Below are 16,710 nucleotides of genomic sequence, written 5' to 3' on the forward strand. Positions count from 1 at the left end.
GGGTTTGAACCGTTCTCCTTCCGAATGCGAGTCCAGTGTACTAACGACTGCAACTACGCCACTTCGCTTGGTTAAGTCGGTGAATAGGATGGATGACGAACCAATTCAGAGCCCAATTCATGCACTTTCTCCATTTTTATCGCCGATGTGTGGGATGGTACCTTGTCCTGGTGAAAGAGCATCTTGGTCTTTCTTCGGCCAACGTAAGTTTCAAAGGGTCCAACAATGAAGGGTCCAGTTATGGTTCTGCATTTTTCAAAGTAATCTATGAGGAATACTTTTCGTGTATCCCAAAAAACAGTGGCCATCACCTTACCTACTGACAAAATGATCTTTGCCTTCTTCGGTGCACTTTCATCAGCCTTTGTCCATTGTTTTGACTATCGTGTGCCGGTCGCGGTGGTCTAGCGGTTCAGGCGCTCAGTCCGGAACCGCGGGACCGCTACGGTCGCAGGTTCGAATCCTGCCTCGGGCATGGATGTGTGTGTTGTCCTTAGGTTAGTTAGGTTTAAGTAGTTCTAAGTTCTAGGGGACTGATGACCACAGATGTTAAGTCCCATAGTGCTCAGAGCCATTTGAACCATTTTTTGACTATCGTGTTGACTCTAGTGTGTAATGATGGATCCAGGTTTCATCAACAGTCACAAACCGGCGAAAAACGTCTTGCGGATTGCGATTAAACATAGTCAGACATTGTGTTGAAATGCTGAGCCGGATGCGCTTTTCGTCGACTATGAGCAAACGCGACACCCACGTCACACACGGCTTCTTCATAGCCCATTCTCCATGCTGGATGTTTTGCGCTCCCGCAGTTGACATGCCTACAGTCTCACATCAGTAATCTCACGAATTTTTATTCGGCGGTCTTTCATAAACAATGATTTCCTTTGTGGTGATCTCAATTGGACGGACGGCTAGATTTTGCTTCGTATTCAGTACTTGTCTTATCACGTTCAAATTCATTAATCCAAAAGTACATGGTCTACAATGCGGATGCAGAGTGCACGTGAACTTCTTCGAATACGATACTGATTTGTGTGGCAGTCCAGCCCTTCAAATGAAAATGTTTAATAACAGCACGAAACTCGGTTTTCTCCGTTTTCAGTCGCAGCCGACACACTGATCAATGTAGACAGCTGTCAAGAACGAACTGCACGCTGTCCATTGTTGAGATTCTTTATACGATCCTTGAAATAACCAAGCTTATCAACCATGAGGGCGCAACAAATGTTTTCCATTCTTTCATTTGCCTGACGTATCAAACCTCCATCGTATTATGCAATGAGGGATATGCATCTGGGCTGCCATGGCACCTGTGTTAGTTATCGAAACACCATGACAGCTCTGGATTATGCGAACATTACTGTGAACCACCTACATATCTGCATACTTGATGTCTTCCCCGATGGCATTTACATCTTCCATCAGGATAACTGTCCGTGTCACAAGGCCAGAATCATGCCACAGTCATTTGAGGAACATCATAGTTAACTCACGTTGATGTCTTGCCTAGCAAATTCTCTTGATCTGAACTCGATGGAACATATCTGGGACGCTATCTGAAGCCATTTCTGCACCCACAAATCATCGGCCTGTAATTTAAGGGAACTGCGCGATCAGTACGTGAACATCTGGTGCCACATACCTTCGGAAACCTGCCAAGCACTTGTTGAATCCACGGGAAGCGGAATTGCTTCTACATTGCGTTCCAAAGATGGACCAACACGCTATTAAGGAGGTGGATATAATGTTTTAGCTCATCAGTGTATGTGGAGTGCAACTTTATTATTTATCTGATAATTGTATATAAAAGTTAGTTTGAAGTGTTTTTCTTTCAGGGAATTCCTCCCGAAGGAATTACAATATTTGGATCGCAGCTTCACACCCACCTCACAGGAATCCGCGTTTATACGAGGCACATCCGTGATGGTCGTGAAATGCCCGAACTCAATAGAGACAACCACTACAGCACACATTTTCAGGAAATCAGGCTCCTGAAGAGACCAGTGACTATATTGCCTGTAAGTCTCAATTTATGGCTTACTACCTTGTCTTTATCTTTTCCAGTTATGAGTAAATAAACAATATTTGTTAACAGATAAAATATACCGAGGATGGACAAAATAACGAAAACACTCCATAATGTGACATTTTGTAATGAATAATCCTAGATTAGCTGCAAATATTTTAATTAATAATGCTTCTTCTTTCGTAAAAGCTTGTTTCAGCTATAGCGCAATACTCAAGTAAATCTGTAGATGTTACATTTCGTGAATGGACTTACATTTATGAAAGTAGTACGTAAAGGTTAGTTTGTATACATACTTACATCTAGTTGGAATAGATGCGCATATTGCATCAGTGAGTAAACTGTCGACTGTCTGTTTGTTGCTAGATCTTTATAATCACGTTAGTTTTGTTTGTATAGAACATTTTCTTGAAATAAATTTCACAGATGGATTGGCAGTTTATTCTCTGTGGTGATTTATGTTTACAGTGTAAACTTTGCTAGTCAGTGATCTTAGTTGGGTTTCATTGCTAGGCGGCCGCGGTGGTCTCGCGGTAAAGGCGCTCAGTCTGGAACCGCACGACCGCTACGGTCGCAGGTTCGAATCCTGCCTCGGGCTTGGATGTGTGTGATGTCCTTAGGTTAGTTAGGTTTAAGTAGCTCTAAGTTCTAGGGGACTGATGACCACAGATGTTAAGTCCCATAGTGCTCAGAGCCATTTGAACCATTTTTTCATTGCTATAAAAGCTTTGTTATCCTTTGTATCTATTGTTATCTTTTGCTTTCTGTTTATTGTGATCTTTATCCGTTCTCGTTTTCCAAAATGCCAATAAAATTACTACGCAATTTTTATGTTGAAATACTAAACACCGTTTTCCAAAGCTGTTTCACAGAGGAAGACCGCACTGCAGTTCCTTCTCTAAATCCTCGCACAAACGAAAAAATGGCTGACATCGAAATAAGTGTCCAAGGAATAGAAAAGCAACTGGAATCACTCAACAGAGGAAAGTCCACTGGACCTGACGGGATACCAATTCGATTCTACACAGAGTACGCGAAAGAACTTGCCCCCCTTCTAACAGCCGTGTACCGCAAGTCTCTAGAGGAACGGAACGTTCCAAATGATTAGAAAAGAGCACAGGTAGTCCCAGTCTTCAAGAAGGGTCGTCGAGCAGATGCGCAAAACTATAGACCTATATCTCTGACGTCGATCTGTTGTAGAATTTTAGAACATGTTTTTTGCTCGAGTATCATGTCGTTTTTGGAAACCCAGAATCTACTATGTAGGAATCAACATGGATTCCGAAACAGCGATCGTGTGAGACCCAACTCGCTTTATTTGTTCATGAGACCCAGAAAATATTAGATACAGGCTCCCAGGTAGATGCTATTTTTCTTGACTTCCGGAAGGCGTTCGATACAGTTCCGCACTGTCGCCAGATAAACAAAGTAAGGGCCTACGGAATATCGGACCAGCTGTGTGGCTGGATTGAAGAATTTTTAGCAAACAGAACACAGCATGTTGTTATCAATGGAGAGACGTCTACAGACGTTAAAGTAACCTCTGGCGTGCCACAGGGGAGTGTTATGGGACCATTGCTTTTCACAATATACACTCCTGGAAATGGAAAAAAGAACACATTGACACCGGTGTGTCAGACCCACCATACTTGCTCCGGACACTGCGAGAGGGCTGTACAAGCAATGATCACACGCACGGCACAGCGGACACACCAGGAACCGCGGTGTTGGCCGTCGAATGGCGCTAGCTGCGCAGCATTTGTGCACCGCCGTCGTCAGTGTCAGCCAGTTTGCCGTGGCATACGGAGCTCCATCGCAGTCTTTAACACTGGTAGCATGCCGCGACAGCGTGGACGTGAACCGTATGTGCAGTTGACGGACTTTGAGCGAGGGCGTATAGTGGGCATGCGGGAGGCCGGGTGGACGTACCGCCGAATTGCTCAACACGTGGGGCGTGAGGTCTCCACAGTACGTCGATGTTGTCGCCAGTGGTCGGCGGAAGGTGCACGTGCCCGTCGACCTGGGACCGGACCGCAGCGACGCACGGATGCACGCCAAGACCGTAGGATCCTACGCAGTGCCGTAGGGGACCGCACCGCCACTTCCCAGCAAATTAGGGACACTGTTGCTCCTGGGGTATCGGCGAGGACCATTCGCAACCGTCTCCATGAAGCTGGGCTACGGTCCCGCACACCGTTAGGCCGTCTTCCGCTCACGCCCCAACATCGTGCAGCCCGCCTCCAGTGGTGTCGCGACAGGCGTGAATGGAGGGACGAATGGAGACGTGTCGTCTTCAGCGATGAGAGTCGCTTCTGCCTTGGTGCCAATGATGGTCGTATGCGTGTTTGGCGCCGTGCAGGTGAGCGCCACAATCAGGACTGCATACGACCGAGGCACACAGGGCCAACACCCGGCATCATGGTGTGGGGAGCGATCTCCTAAACTGGCCGTACACCACTGGTGATCGTCGAGGGGACACTGAATAGTGCACGGTACATCCAAACCGTCATCGAAGCCATCGTTCTACCATTCCTAGACCGGCAAGGGAACTTGCTGTTCCAACAGGACAATGCACGTCCGCATGTATCCCGTGCCACCCAACGTGCTCTAGAAGGTGTAAGTCAACTACCCTGGCCAGCAAGATCTCCGGATCTGTCCCCCATTGAGCATGTTTGGGACTGGATGAAGCGTCGTCTCACGCGGTCTGCACGTCCAGCACGAACGCTGGTCCAACTGAGGCGCCAGGTGGAAATGGCATGGCAAGCCGTTCCACAGGACTACATCCAGCATCTCTACGATCGTCTCCATGGGAGAATAGCAGCCTGCATTGCTGCGAAAGGTGGATATACACTGTACTAGTGCCGACATTGTGCATGCTCTGTTGCCTGTGTCTATGTGCCTGTGGTTCTGTCAGTGTGATCATGTGATGTATCTGACCCCAGGAATGTGTCAATAAAGTTTCCCCTTCCTGGGACAATGAATTCACGGTGTTCTTATTTCAATTTCCAGGAGTGTATATAAATGACCTAGTAGATAGTGTCGGAAGTTCCATGCCGCTTTTCGCGGATGATGCTGTAGTATACAGAGAAGTTGCAGCATTAGAAAATTGTAGCGAAATGCAGGAAGATCTGCAGCGGATAGGCACTTGGTGCAGGGAGTGGCAACTGACCCTTAACATAGACAAATGTAATGTATTGCGAATACATAGAAAGAAGGATCCTTTATTGTATGATTATATGATAGCGGAACAAACACTGGTAGCAGTTACTTCTGTAAAATATCTGGGAGTATGCGCGCGGAACGATTTGAAGTGGAATGATCATATAAAATTAATTGTTGGTGAGGCGGGTACCAGGTTGAGATTCATTGGGAGAGTCCTTAGAAAATGTAGTCCATCAACAAAGGAGGTGGCTTACAAAACACTCGTTCGACCTATACTTGAGTATTGCTCATCAGTGTGGGATCCGTACCAGATCGGGTTGACGGAGGAGATAGAGAAGATCTAAAGAAGAGCGGCGCGTTTCGTCACAGGGTTATTTGGTAACCGTGATAGTGTCACGGAGATGTTTAACAAACTCAAGTGGCAGCATCTGCAAGAGAGGCGCTCTGCATCGCGGTGTAGCTTGCTCGCCAGGTTTCGAGAGGGTGCGTTTCTGGATGAGGTATCGAATATATTGCTTCCCCCTACTTATATCTCCCGAGGAGATCACGAATGTAAAATTAGAGAGATTAGATCGCGCACGGAGGCTTTCAGACAGTCGTTCTTCCTGCGAACCATACGCGACTGGAACAGGAAAGGGAGGTAATGACAGTGGCACGTAAAGTGCCCTCCGCCACACACCGTTGGGTGGCTTGCGGAGTATAAATGTAGATGTAGATGTTTGAGATCGATTTGTTCATTAATGATATCATCTGAATAATTTCTTTTGTGTGTATATATTTCTAATTCTTCCAAGATGTTCACGGCATGACTCTTTCGTATTCTGTGTAGAAATTGTAATGTATTTTCGATATGTTCTACTTTGTGGCTTTATGTACAAATTTTATAAACGTGAGTAGAGTCACGTTTACTTTAGAACGGTGCTATAGCCGAAACAAGCGTGAAATAAGGAAGAAACAATACTAATTAAACTATTTGCAGCTTACCTGGAATTATTAATTACAAAATGTCGTGTTATGACGTATTTTATTCTGCGGGCCAGACCGAAAAGAAGATATTGAAATCACTTTGAAGAGAATGCTATATCTATAGGGAATTGAGCTACTTGTGTCCTTCATTCCAACTTTTTTGTCTCTACAGAGATTCACGTAACCTTGACCTTTACGTTGTTTTTCTTGAGAAAGAGTGCGCCAGTGAAGTAAGATGATTAAGTTCTTTTTCAGTTTTTCTGTCGGCCATTGAGCACCTCTGACAGTGCCTTTTAGTGAATAATCAAAGTAAACCAGTGAATTTTTAACGAAGGCTTGTTTCAGATGTTATTCATACGTAGCTCTTGAATCTGTTTGCGGAAACATCACAGACTACTCTCCAGACCCTGTTACCATTTTTCAGTCACAGGTGATCCGTGTTCTGTGCTCCAGACAGTGTCCTCTTTACTATAAAAGGTTGTCCGCGTTGAAAAGATGTATGGAAATATTAACCCTACTACAGAAACTCAATTTGTATAGCTCTCTTGTCAGATCGTTGCTGCTGAAACAGACTTTGATATTACTTAAGCCATTCAGTGATCGCAGTCGGACAGAATGATTTCCAACCATTAGTTATTGTAGTTGATTCAGTCTAGCATTGACTTTTATTATATGTCATATCGTTGTATAATGCTTTCTTGGGACGTTAGATAACAGATAAGCCATTGAAACAGATGATAATGTTACAGACGCACCAATAATTTACAAAAAAAGGTCGTGTTATATTTTCCACTTCACACCACAAGCTTAAGACCAGCTGCACACAAGAATTTAAACACACTGTACGGAAAGCTGCGTAGAAACGTTTCGAAAGTGCGCTGCTTTCCTAGCGAATAGCGGTTAGTAATAACAACCCAGAAAAAAATGTCTTCAGGTGACACATTACTTTTATTATTTTGTCCACCCTATATATATATATTCAGTTCTAGAACGTATATGTGGAAGGTGTTTACGAACTGTAATAACTAGCTTTCAGAGATTCTTTAGAACCGTGTGAGTGTTTTCATATGAGGAGGTCCTTAGCTCCAGTAACTCGCTCCGAGTAATTTCATATTAATATTTTATATTCGTAACGTCTCTGAGACCGTAACAGATGGATTTTTTAAATTAAAATTAACAAGAAAACGACTCATTACGTTACGAAGGTTGTAATATAATTCGTACAAGAGCAGATAACGAATAGTGGCAAATAAAATTACTTGAGCAATGCGAATATCCATATGCAAAACTGCATTGTTCAAATTTTTTCTGTTATTGTACAAACGAGATATTTTTAAGGCCGTCTGGGTGGTGCGACCTGACCCATATCATGTTCTAAGGCTTGCCGTGAACCATTCGGCGCACACCGTTGCACTGCCGAAACATTTTGTCCCACAAGAGCAGCATTTTCCCGGATGGATGCATCACATTCGTTCATGCCAATAATGCGCCCTCATTCAAACTCACTGATTTGACGGTAGGGTTCGCGCATACGTCTGCGAGGCATCCTGCACATCTGCTCAAGACACACTGTTTCATTACCTTCGGTTCATAGCGACAACGAGAGCTGCAGGCACATTTTACTGGTGTGTGGTGTTGCGCAGTGATATCGATGTTGACCTTGAACTCGCGGGCAGACTTGATTGAAATACTAAAAATTTCTGCAGAACATGCTAATGCACATGTTCTGTGAATATGAACGTCCTATCTGTAGTCGTTCAAGGTGTTCTGGTTTTTTTTCTGAACATGAGGATATTTGGTGACGAATTACAGTTTCAAGTACTGAAATTTATTCCTGAAATCCAACTTAACTGAAGTAGGTACAGGTGTATTATCTAAAGCGACACTTGGATTTTCCGCTTTAGGTAGTACATCTATACCTATTATAGCTAAGTTGAATTTCAGGGCCGGCCGGTGTTGCCGAGCGGTCCTTGGCGCTACAAAGTGGAACCGCTCGACCGCTACGGTCGCAGGTTCGAATCCTGCCCCGGGCATGGATGTGTGTGATGTCCTTAGGTTAGTTAGGTTTAAGTAGTTCTAAGTTCTAGGGGACTAATGACCTTAGAAGTTAAGTCCCATAGTGTTCAGAGCAATTTTTTTTTTTTTAATTTCAGGAAGTAATTTCAGTATTTGAAATTGTTGTTTGTCATCAAATATAAATACACATAAGGCAAAGACGGGCCTGTGTCGGAAATCACTACGATAGTCTGTGAGTCTAAAACCTGCACGGAAATCACGAGATGTGCTAGTGTGCGTAAATGAATTAACAATCTTTCAGGAGAAATGTGTAGGTGTGTAATATATGGAAGTTTGGGTCGGTGCAGGGAGTTTTCTCGGATGTCTAAGTGGTAAGGCGACGATAAGCGGGAAATCCGGGTTTGCCGTCTGGTCTGGCACAAATTTTCATACATTGCTTTAGATAGTACACCTGTACCCCTTACAGTTAAGGCTAATTTTAGGGATAAATTTTAAAACGCCTTTGTTTTAATGATTGTCACCCTAACTCGCATATCATATCCGTGATACTATCGCTCTTACTTCGCGATAATACAAAACGAGCTGGCCGTCTTTGGACTTTTTCGATGTCCTCCGTCTATCCTATCTGGAAAGGATCCCAAACCATGCAGCAATATTCGAGAAGGGGACGGACAAGCGTAGTGCAGGCGACAGATCTCTATCTGGAGTCTTGTAAACTAGAATCTTCACATGGGTACAAAAAAAATCCATCAGCGCCATATATGGTGACCGACATGTACTGGAAGAGGACCACTATAACCAATAATTCTTTGCACAGATTATGCATTAAATCAGCCTTTAACATTATTCAGGCTTGAGATCAATATACTGAAATGTGAAACCACACAAGCCTTCGAAGTACCAGTGAAACATCTTTCGGAATGATGGAACATCTTCAAGGAACATTTTGTAGTCGTCTTTCATTCTCTTGGAATATACAGTTACTCACTTACAAGTAACGTACATCAAATCGTTCGGCAAATACCCATGAATAATCTTTGAAAACTAGTTATTAGGGTTCGTATCTTTATTGTAAAGTAACATAATTATATACATTGTGGGAATAATTACCTTCTTGTAAAGTTACATTACGACATCCGTGTGAAGAAACAAAATAATTCTATTAATTACTGCAGCTATTGAATTTAAGATTTGCTACTGTGACAGGCTGCTTATGTAAAGGTTTTGCGAATTCTCTTACTTTGACTGTGTACTTGAAGGCAAAGAAATTAATACCTAATCTTAAAAAAAACATCTGTTGTTGCAGGGAGACGCCTTAATTACGACATGCACGTACAACACAGAAGATCGGGAAAACATCACCCTCGGTGGATTTGCAATCAGTGAAGAGATGTGCGTTAATTACGTGCATTACTATCCAAAAGTTGATCTGGAAGTGTGCAAGAGCTCCGTCAGCTCTGAAAGCTTAAAAACATACTTCAGATTTTTGCACGAGTAAGTTTTTAATTTTCAAGGAGATGTTCTTTGCACTCTTAATAACTAATGAGATTAACGGTTTTTTCCTCTGTTTGTATACTTCTAGAACAAATGAATTCTCTGTTTTTTGTTTCTTCTCTCTTCGCTTCCCACTCTAGTTTCATGCAGACTTTCTTGCTCCTATTCAGCTGAATTTTTTTACATTGCTATTTAGTCTTTCCCTCTCCCTTTCTTGCTTTCTCCATCAAAATACTACCATTGCGGTGATGGAACTCCCAACCCTCACTTAATATAATTATTTCTTTAGGCTAAACCTTCTATACAGCTCTCTCATCCGCACAGCTCTTCATTCCCATTTAGCCTCACTGATCAGCGCAGAATAACTCAACAATTTGTTAGTTCCTCGGAAACAATTTGAAGGCAGTACCAGTTCTCTTTAAAAATGAATAGATGCAAGATAATGCTCTTATATTTAAAAAAAAACAACCCATCGTAACATTAGTGGTAAACTCTGACGCATGTTACGTAGTACGAGGCGGTATCAACTGAAATCAATAGTAGGGAAGACGAATCGATGAGTTTGCTCGGAAAGTTCACGAAATATAGCGTCTATGTTGAAGAAACCGCATAAAAAACAATAGTACAATTTGTTGAGAATTTCTGCAGTCTTTGTAGTCCTTATTACGTAGAGGCGAAAGCAGAAACCGATGGCATTCAGAGACGCGAAGCTGTGATCGTTACGCATCAGTACAACCGTAAGAAAAATAGTCAGATGGCTCTGAGCACTATGGGACTTAACTTCTGAGGTCATCAGTCCCCTAGAACTTAGAACTACTTAAACCTAACCAACCTAAGGACATTACACACATCCATGCCCGAGGCAGGATTCGAACCTGCGACCGTAGCGGTCGCGCGGTTCCAGACTGTAGCGCCTAGAACCGCTCGGCCGCTTTGTCCGGCACAACCGTAAGAAAGCGTGAATTACATATTATTTTTAGGCTTACAACTTTGTTAATGCAGTGTGTCAACTCACTAGAGGAGACGGATTTTTTTTATCAATTTTTGTTATGTACTTTAGTTGTCTAACGATGTCATAAGTCACGATAGCATTTGCCCATCGACAGCTTTGGTATATTGTGGATATTCTTCCATGGTATACAGGTTTTAACTAAATTCCCTTTACGGACGATAAGGACTTGTAGTATGGACCAAAATGGTTAAGTTTAGTCTACGAAACATACCGTTTTCCCGTTACACGCAAAATCCCACAACACACGTTCAGATCTCCTAAATTTTCGGCGCCACTGACAAGGGCAGGCGGCCGCTGTGGGTGAGCGGTTCTAGGCGCTTCTGTCCGGGACCGCGCTGCTGCTACGGTCACAGGTTCGAATCCTGCCTCGTGCATGCATGTGTGTGATTTCCTTAGGTTACTTAGGTTTAACTAGTTCTACGTCTACGGGACCCGTGACCTAAGATGTTAAGTCCCATAGTGCTCAGAGCCCTTTGAACCATTTGACTAGGGCATCACGTACGTCGTTCTCTAATCACCTGTTGTTGTGTTTGTGTTCTTTATTCATACTGTACTGCTGTACAGTAGTAATCATTTACTATAGTACAGAATGCAACTGTACGTGCATTTCATTTTTAGTGTGTTCCTATTGACCACAGTGCACAACATGTTTGCGGAATACGCCGACATTATGTTATTATACAGCGAAGCGCAGTGCATTGCGTGGGCTGCTTGGCAGTTGTAGGCGGAGCGTTTTGCACAGCCAAACACGTACGCACTCCTTCTTTGCTACGGTGTACCAGCGGGCCTCGGAGACGGATACATTCACCACCAGCAGAGCCGACTGTGGTGCTCCACTACAGCGCCACACATTAGGGATAGTGTTAAGATAGCGGTATATCGAAATTTTTTCCTTAAATTATCGATATATACCAGTGATATACTTTTAGAAATTGTCGATATATCGATATCGGAATGTAAATGTCGAGTGTCGATATTTTTATTCTATATTATATTTTTTTCGCAATTTTTGCAAAATATTTGAAACTGTTTGTTTGAAATTGTAGCAGAACGTAATTTTACTTTCACTGTATGAAGGAGTCTTACTACTTTTTGAGCTTTCATCACGTGCAGTCTTTCCCTTTGACTGTGTGAAGCAAGTATAGATGGCACAAAGAAGAAGTTCGATTGCACTGGGGGGTGCCAGTGTGAATTGAATAACAAGGTATCCGACGTGAAGAACCAGCACACCAGCAGTGCTAATAAACAATATTTATAGCAACTAGTGTGCGATTTCTTCAAATCGGCATTCTTCAAAAACAGTTGCTGAACCTGAAACGAAAATCTAAATGGTAAGATTGGTCTTTGCGGTGGGCGGAGACGTGTGAGGGAAATGCTGGCGTAATCGGCGCTCGGCGCTACCAACAGAAACTGCAACGTTTAACTTCACCACGCAATTTTGACACTATAGTTCGCTGGCATTTGCGAAAATGAAAAAAAATAATAAAATAAAAAACAGGAAAGTCGACATGAAGTGTTCCAGAAAAATCCGATATGTGACGAAACCAAACGACGGACCCATCGGACACCTGCATGCAGTTACCATGGTTAGAAAAGTGGTTATCGCCAAGCATAAACGTGCATCGTTTTCCTTTCAGTTCTTGCTCTAAGGGGGATAAGGAGGGTACTAGCTTGTTGATGTATAGAATATCTAATAATAAACCAATACTTAAATATACAGCTCTAAAACTGACAGTATATTTACAATGTTCAGCCGATTTTTTTTTTTTTTTGGCCGTTCACTTCGATAGTTTTCCATTGCTATATCGATAGCGCGATAATTTCCTCTATATGTCGAGGGCTAATAACTATACTTTTTTTAATATCGATCTATCAAATTCCCAAATTTTTATAAATATCAACAGTCGTGCCGCACATCCGAGTTTTCAGAGGCTGTACTCCACGTAGTGGAAGAGGACGCGACAACGAGTACCAGAAAAACAGCAGGTACGCGGAATGTTGATCACAAATCCGTGTGACGTGTTCTGCATGAGCAGCTGCTACACTTGTACCGCCTGCAGAAAGTACGTCTAGTGCAGCCACAGAATTTTGCGTCACGAGCCCACTTCTACAGGTGGTTCTTACACTGTTGTGTGGAAGGGCCCGACTTCACATGGCGGATCATTTTCGCTGAGTGAAAGTGTTCTCAGCCGGCCGGAGTGGCCAAGCGGTTCTAGGCGCTTCAGTCTGGAACCGCGCGACCGCTACGGTCGCAGGTTCGAATCCTGCCTAGGGCATGGATGTGTGTGATGTTCTTAGGTTAGTTAGGTTTCCGTAGTTCTAAGTTCTAGGGGGCTGATGACCTCAGATGTTAAGTCCCATAGTGCTCAGAGCCATTTTTAAAAGTGTTCTCAATTCCCACCACAGTCATGTGTGGACCGACGGAAACCCACATGCTGCGCTCCCCTCCCTCCCCCTCAACACCCCCTCTCCACTTGGGTTTCAGGAACAATACAGTCTGAAAATTTCTGAAGAATTCCTGGATGGAGGGGTCACTGAACCGTAAGCTCTTCCACCACATCTCACGGGTGCCGCGTACTTGCGATTCCTTGATGGCTCACTGCATGGGCTCTTGGAAGACGTGCCACTGTAGGAGCGTCAACACGCATAGTTCAAGCACGATGGCGCACCACCTCATTTTTCATTATCGGTGCGAGATCATCTGGACCAACAGTATGGGCAACAGCGGATACGTCGTGGTGGCCCGACTGGCTACACGTGCTCTCCAATCCGCCAGACAACAATCTGTGGGGTCACGTCAAATCCTTGATTTACGAGATCCCTTCGGCATACGAGCGAAACCTGCTGGCGCGGGTTATGGCTGTTGTGGGTGCTGGAGGACCAGGGGTTGGTGATTGTACCAGAATATGGTGCTAAGGTACCATATTTGTGTTGACGTCGGTGGTCGTCACATCGAGCCCTACTTGTAAGACGACCCATACGACAACCAGTAGGACTTGTGGTATTTTACGTGTAGCGGGAAAATGATTCGTTTGCGGACATGAGTTGCTATGCTGAACTTAATCGTCTTGATGCCCACTACAAGTTCTCAATGTTTGCAACGGGAATTTACTTGCTCCCCGTATACACGTCTTCAGAAGTCTGCTAGGGTTGTTTGAAAGGCTAGGTAACCACATCGAAGTATAGAAATACTGCGCTGGATCCTGTTCTTTGCTTTTATAAGTTCTTATCTGCTTTTTATGGAAAACTACAGCGAACTAAGACCAGGCAGTGCTAAACGTTTAACTATCGTGCAGTGTAAAACAAATTATTATTAACTGAGTGTTACGTTCTCAGTCATCTACATGCTTGCGCTCCACAAGCTAACATGTATAATAGTGTATAAATGTCGCCAGTACTATTTCCAGTTGGACAGTATTCATCATCATGGGAGCGTCCTTTGTGCTTGTAAATGTACACTAAGTAATTATTCATGATTCAGCTGTTTGCTCCTATATCTCAGGACTGATTCGATTTTTCGTAAGTAGAATACTTGGCTCATCACAATTCAAGATATTTTCTTTCCAAATTCCTGGAAATATGTTAATACTCTTTGATTATTAGCTAAGTTAAGCGTGAGACGAACGTGCGCTGTGTTCGTCTGTCGTACTTGAAGACTCTCAAAGACCCAATTAAGAGAAAAACCATTAACAAACCAAGCTGCAGTTAGTATTTAATTTACAATAACGTTTGTCAATGGATGTAGCTGGAGGCTGAAAATAATGATTTCTTGTAATGTCAGAGTAGGCTTGAAGTAAACTTGTTTATCGATCTATAAGGCACTGCGCGGGTTAGCCGCGCTGACTAGGGCGTCCTGTCACGGTCCGCGCGGCTCCCCCCGTCGGAAGTTCGAGTCTTCCCTTGGGCATGGGTGTGTGTGTCGTCCTTAGCGTAAGTTAGTTTAAATTGGATCAAGTAGTGTGTAAGCTTAGGGACCGATGACCTCAGTAGTTTGGTCCCATAAGACCTTACCACAAATTTCCAATTTTCGATCTATAAGATGGATACAAAGTTATCGTAGCAACTGTCTACAGTTTATAGTTGCTATTGTAACACACAACTGCAGTTTGTTTAGAGGATCGATGGGTTCTATAGACTTTTTTCTTTAACCCCTTTCTCCCAAATCAGGATCAGTAAACATAACCTTAACAGCTTCAGTTTTATGTTCATAATGTAACGTAAGGCTTCTCTCCTTTTTTGCAGGTGGGAGGGCCAGCCTACTAGCCCTGACAACGGCATTTCGTCCAACTACGGTTCAATTGATTGGACACCAATAAGAGTTTCAGTACTGAACCAGCTGTATCAAGAATCTCCTCTATCGATGCAGTGTAATCAGTCAAGCGGAGAACGATTTCCTGGAGCATGGGAAAATCTCCCTGTCACACAGGTCCAGTTCCCGTTACCACCACCTTCACGACCAGCATGCGACACTAAACAGTAGTCATTTTGCCAAATATTTACTCTTATTTCTCTTAGATCTGCAGCAATAATCCAGAAAATATCCATGTCTCCAACAACGCTGAAAATAGCGAAAATGTTAACAAGAAAGATGTCTATTAAACTCAAGTTAAAACTTACTGTAAAATTATTTGTGAGGTAATAAAGGCAGCAAACAAAACTAGCAGTTCTGTGGCTTATTAATGACCCCTAGCACAACACGTAATTAAAAGCGAAGACATCAAATAAATTCCGTAAAGACAGGTCGTCTCTTTTTAAGAAATTAGTACTTGGGTCTATGCGTCTACGCGCTGCGCTCTCTTGTTTATAACCTTGCAAAAGACTGTCTGTTTTTTGCACCATTGCTTGGACTGAACAAGATAAACGGCCCACATTCTAGAAAGCTTCGACGACGAAATTGTAGCACATATTGTTTTCCATAACAATATTCCAATTCAAAAGCCGCACCAGTAGTGTGGAATTGAAAATCTGTAGAAAGTTTCCAGCAAGGAAAGAAACAAATAGTTACGAAAGATATCGTAAATAGTGTGATCTCTAATATTTTATCGGCGCGATTGATTAACGATGTGCGTTCGAGAGAGAAGCCGAACTGTTGATTCCATTTCATGCTCAAGATGGTAAGTAGTTCATCGGTGTATAATTAGTGATCACCTTTAGCGTGTTCGCTACTGACAAGCCGGAATGTGTGCATACATTTTTAATATGACGTTGATTTTTTGTTGCTAAATGGGGTCGTGTCAGAAATATGAAGGTCAACTTTGTTTTCTTTCTTTTTTTTTTTTAATCGTATGCTATAGTTTGGTACTTATTTTCTGATAGCGGCTATCGAGACGAATCCAATGATGTGTAACAGTAAGGTCTTTAAAGGTCAACGAAGGTCAGAAAGGTGGCATGAATGTCCATTTACAGAAGGTGTTCGAGGTGATGACCATTGGTATGAATGTAGTGCTGCAATCTTCTTATCGTTGATTGAGTAGTATTCTTTATCACTTCGGCACTTACGGAAGCACATGCTCTAACAATTCTCTCTCGAATATCGTGCAAATAGTAAAAATTCGCCGAGTACGGCGTATACATCTAACGTGCTACTGACATCTAAACACCATTTGACGGTTTCGCAATACAACACTAAAAGGAACGGTAAGATCAGTATCGTCGAATCAAGCGAATGTAAATGATGTATTCCTTCGAAGAACAAGTCGATATGCTTCTCATTTAAGGAGAGTACCAACAAAATTCAGTGACAGCTAGAGATTTATGCGCTGAAAGATATCCTGAACGTACTCACCCTACACGTCGTACATTTAAATATGTGTATGATAAATTGAGAACAACTTGATCTTTAATGCATCGGAAACATATCCCGCAAAGGGAAGTTACTAACGAGGAAACGGAAATTGGTACTCTTGTCACTGTGGTTCGAGATCCTTGCGTTAGTTCGCGTTAAATCGCAAGGGAATCTGGCACGAGCCAGCGTAGTGTAGTTCGTGTTCTGCATCGCCATAAATATCATCCTTACCATATCAGTCTCCAC

General features: G+C 43.0%; 1 protein-coding gene across 1 annotated transcript in view; it reads left to right on the plus strand.

The window, feature by feature from the left end:
• The window catches only part of LOC126471233 (dopamine beta-hydroxylase), a 156,900-nt gene extending 141,578 nt beyond the window's left edge, over positions 1-15,322 (plus strand). Inside the window, exons 7-9 of the mRNA XM_050099357.1 lie at positions 1,839-2,021; positions 9,480-9,667; positions 14,922-15,322. Of these exons, the coding sequence (XP_049955314.1) occupies positions 1,839-2,021; positions 9,480-9,667; positions 14,922-15,159 (609 nt within the window). The 3' untranslated portion in view covers positions 15,160-15,322. The remainder of the gene's footprint in view (positions 1-1,838; positions 2,022-9,479; positions 9,668-14,921) is intronic.
• Positions 15,323-16,710: the final 1,388 nt, after the last annotated feature.

This window comes from Schistocerca serialis, chromosome 3 (assembly GCF_023864345.2).
Source record: "Schistocerca serialis cubense isolate TAMUIC-IGC-003099 chromosome 3, iqSchSeri2.2, whole genome shotgun sequence".
NCBI lineage: Eukaryota > Metazoa > Arthropoda > Insecta > Orthoptera > Acrididae > Schistocerca > Schistocerca serialis.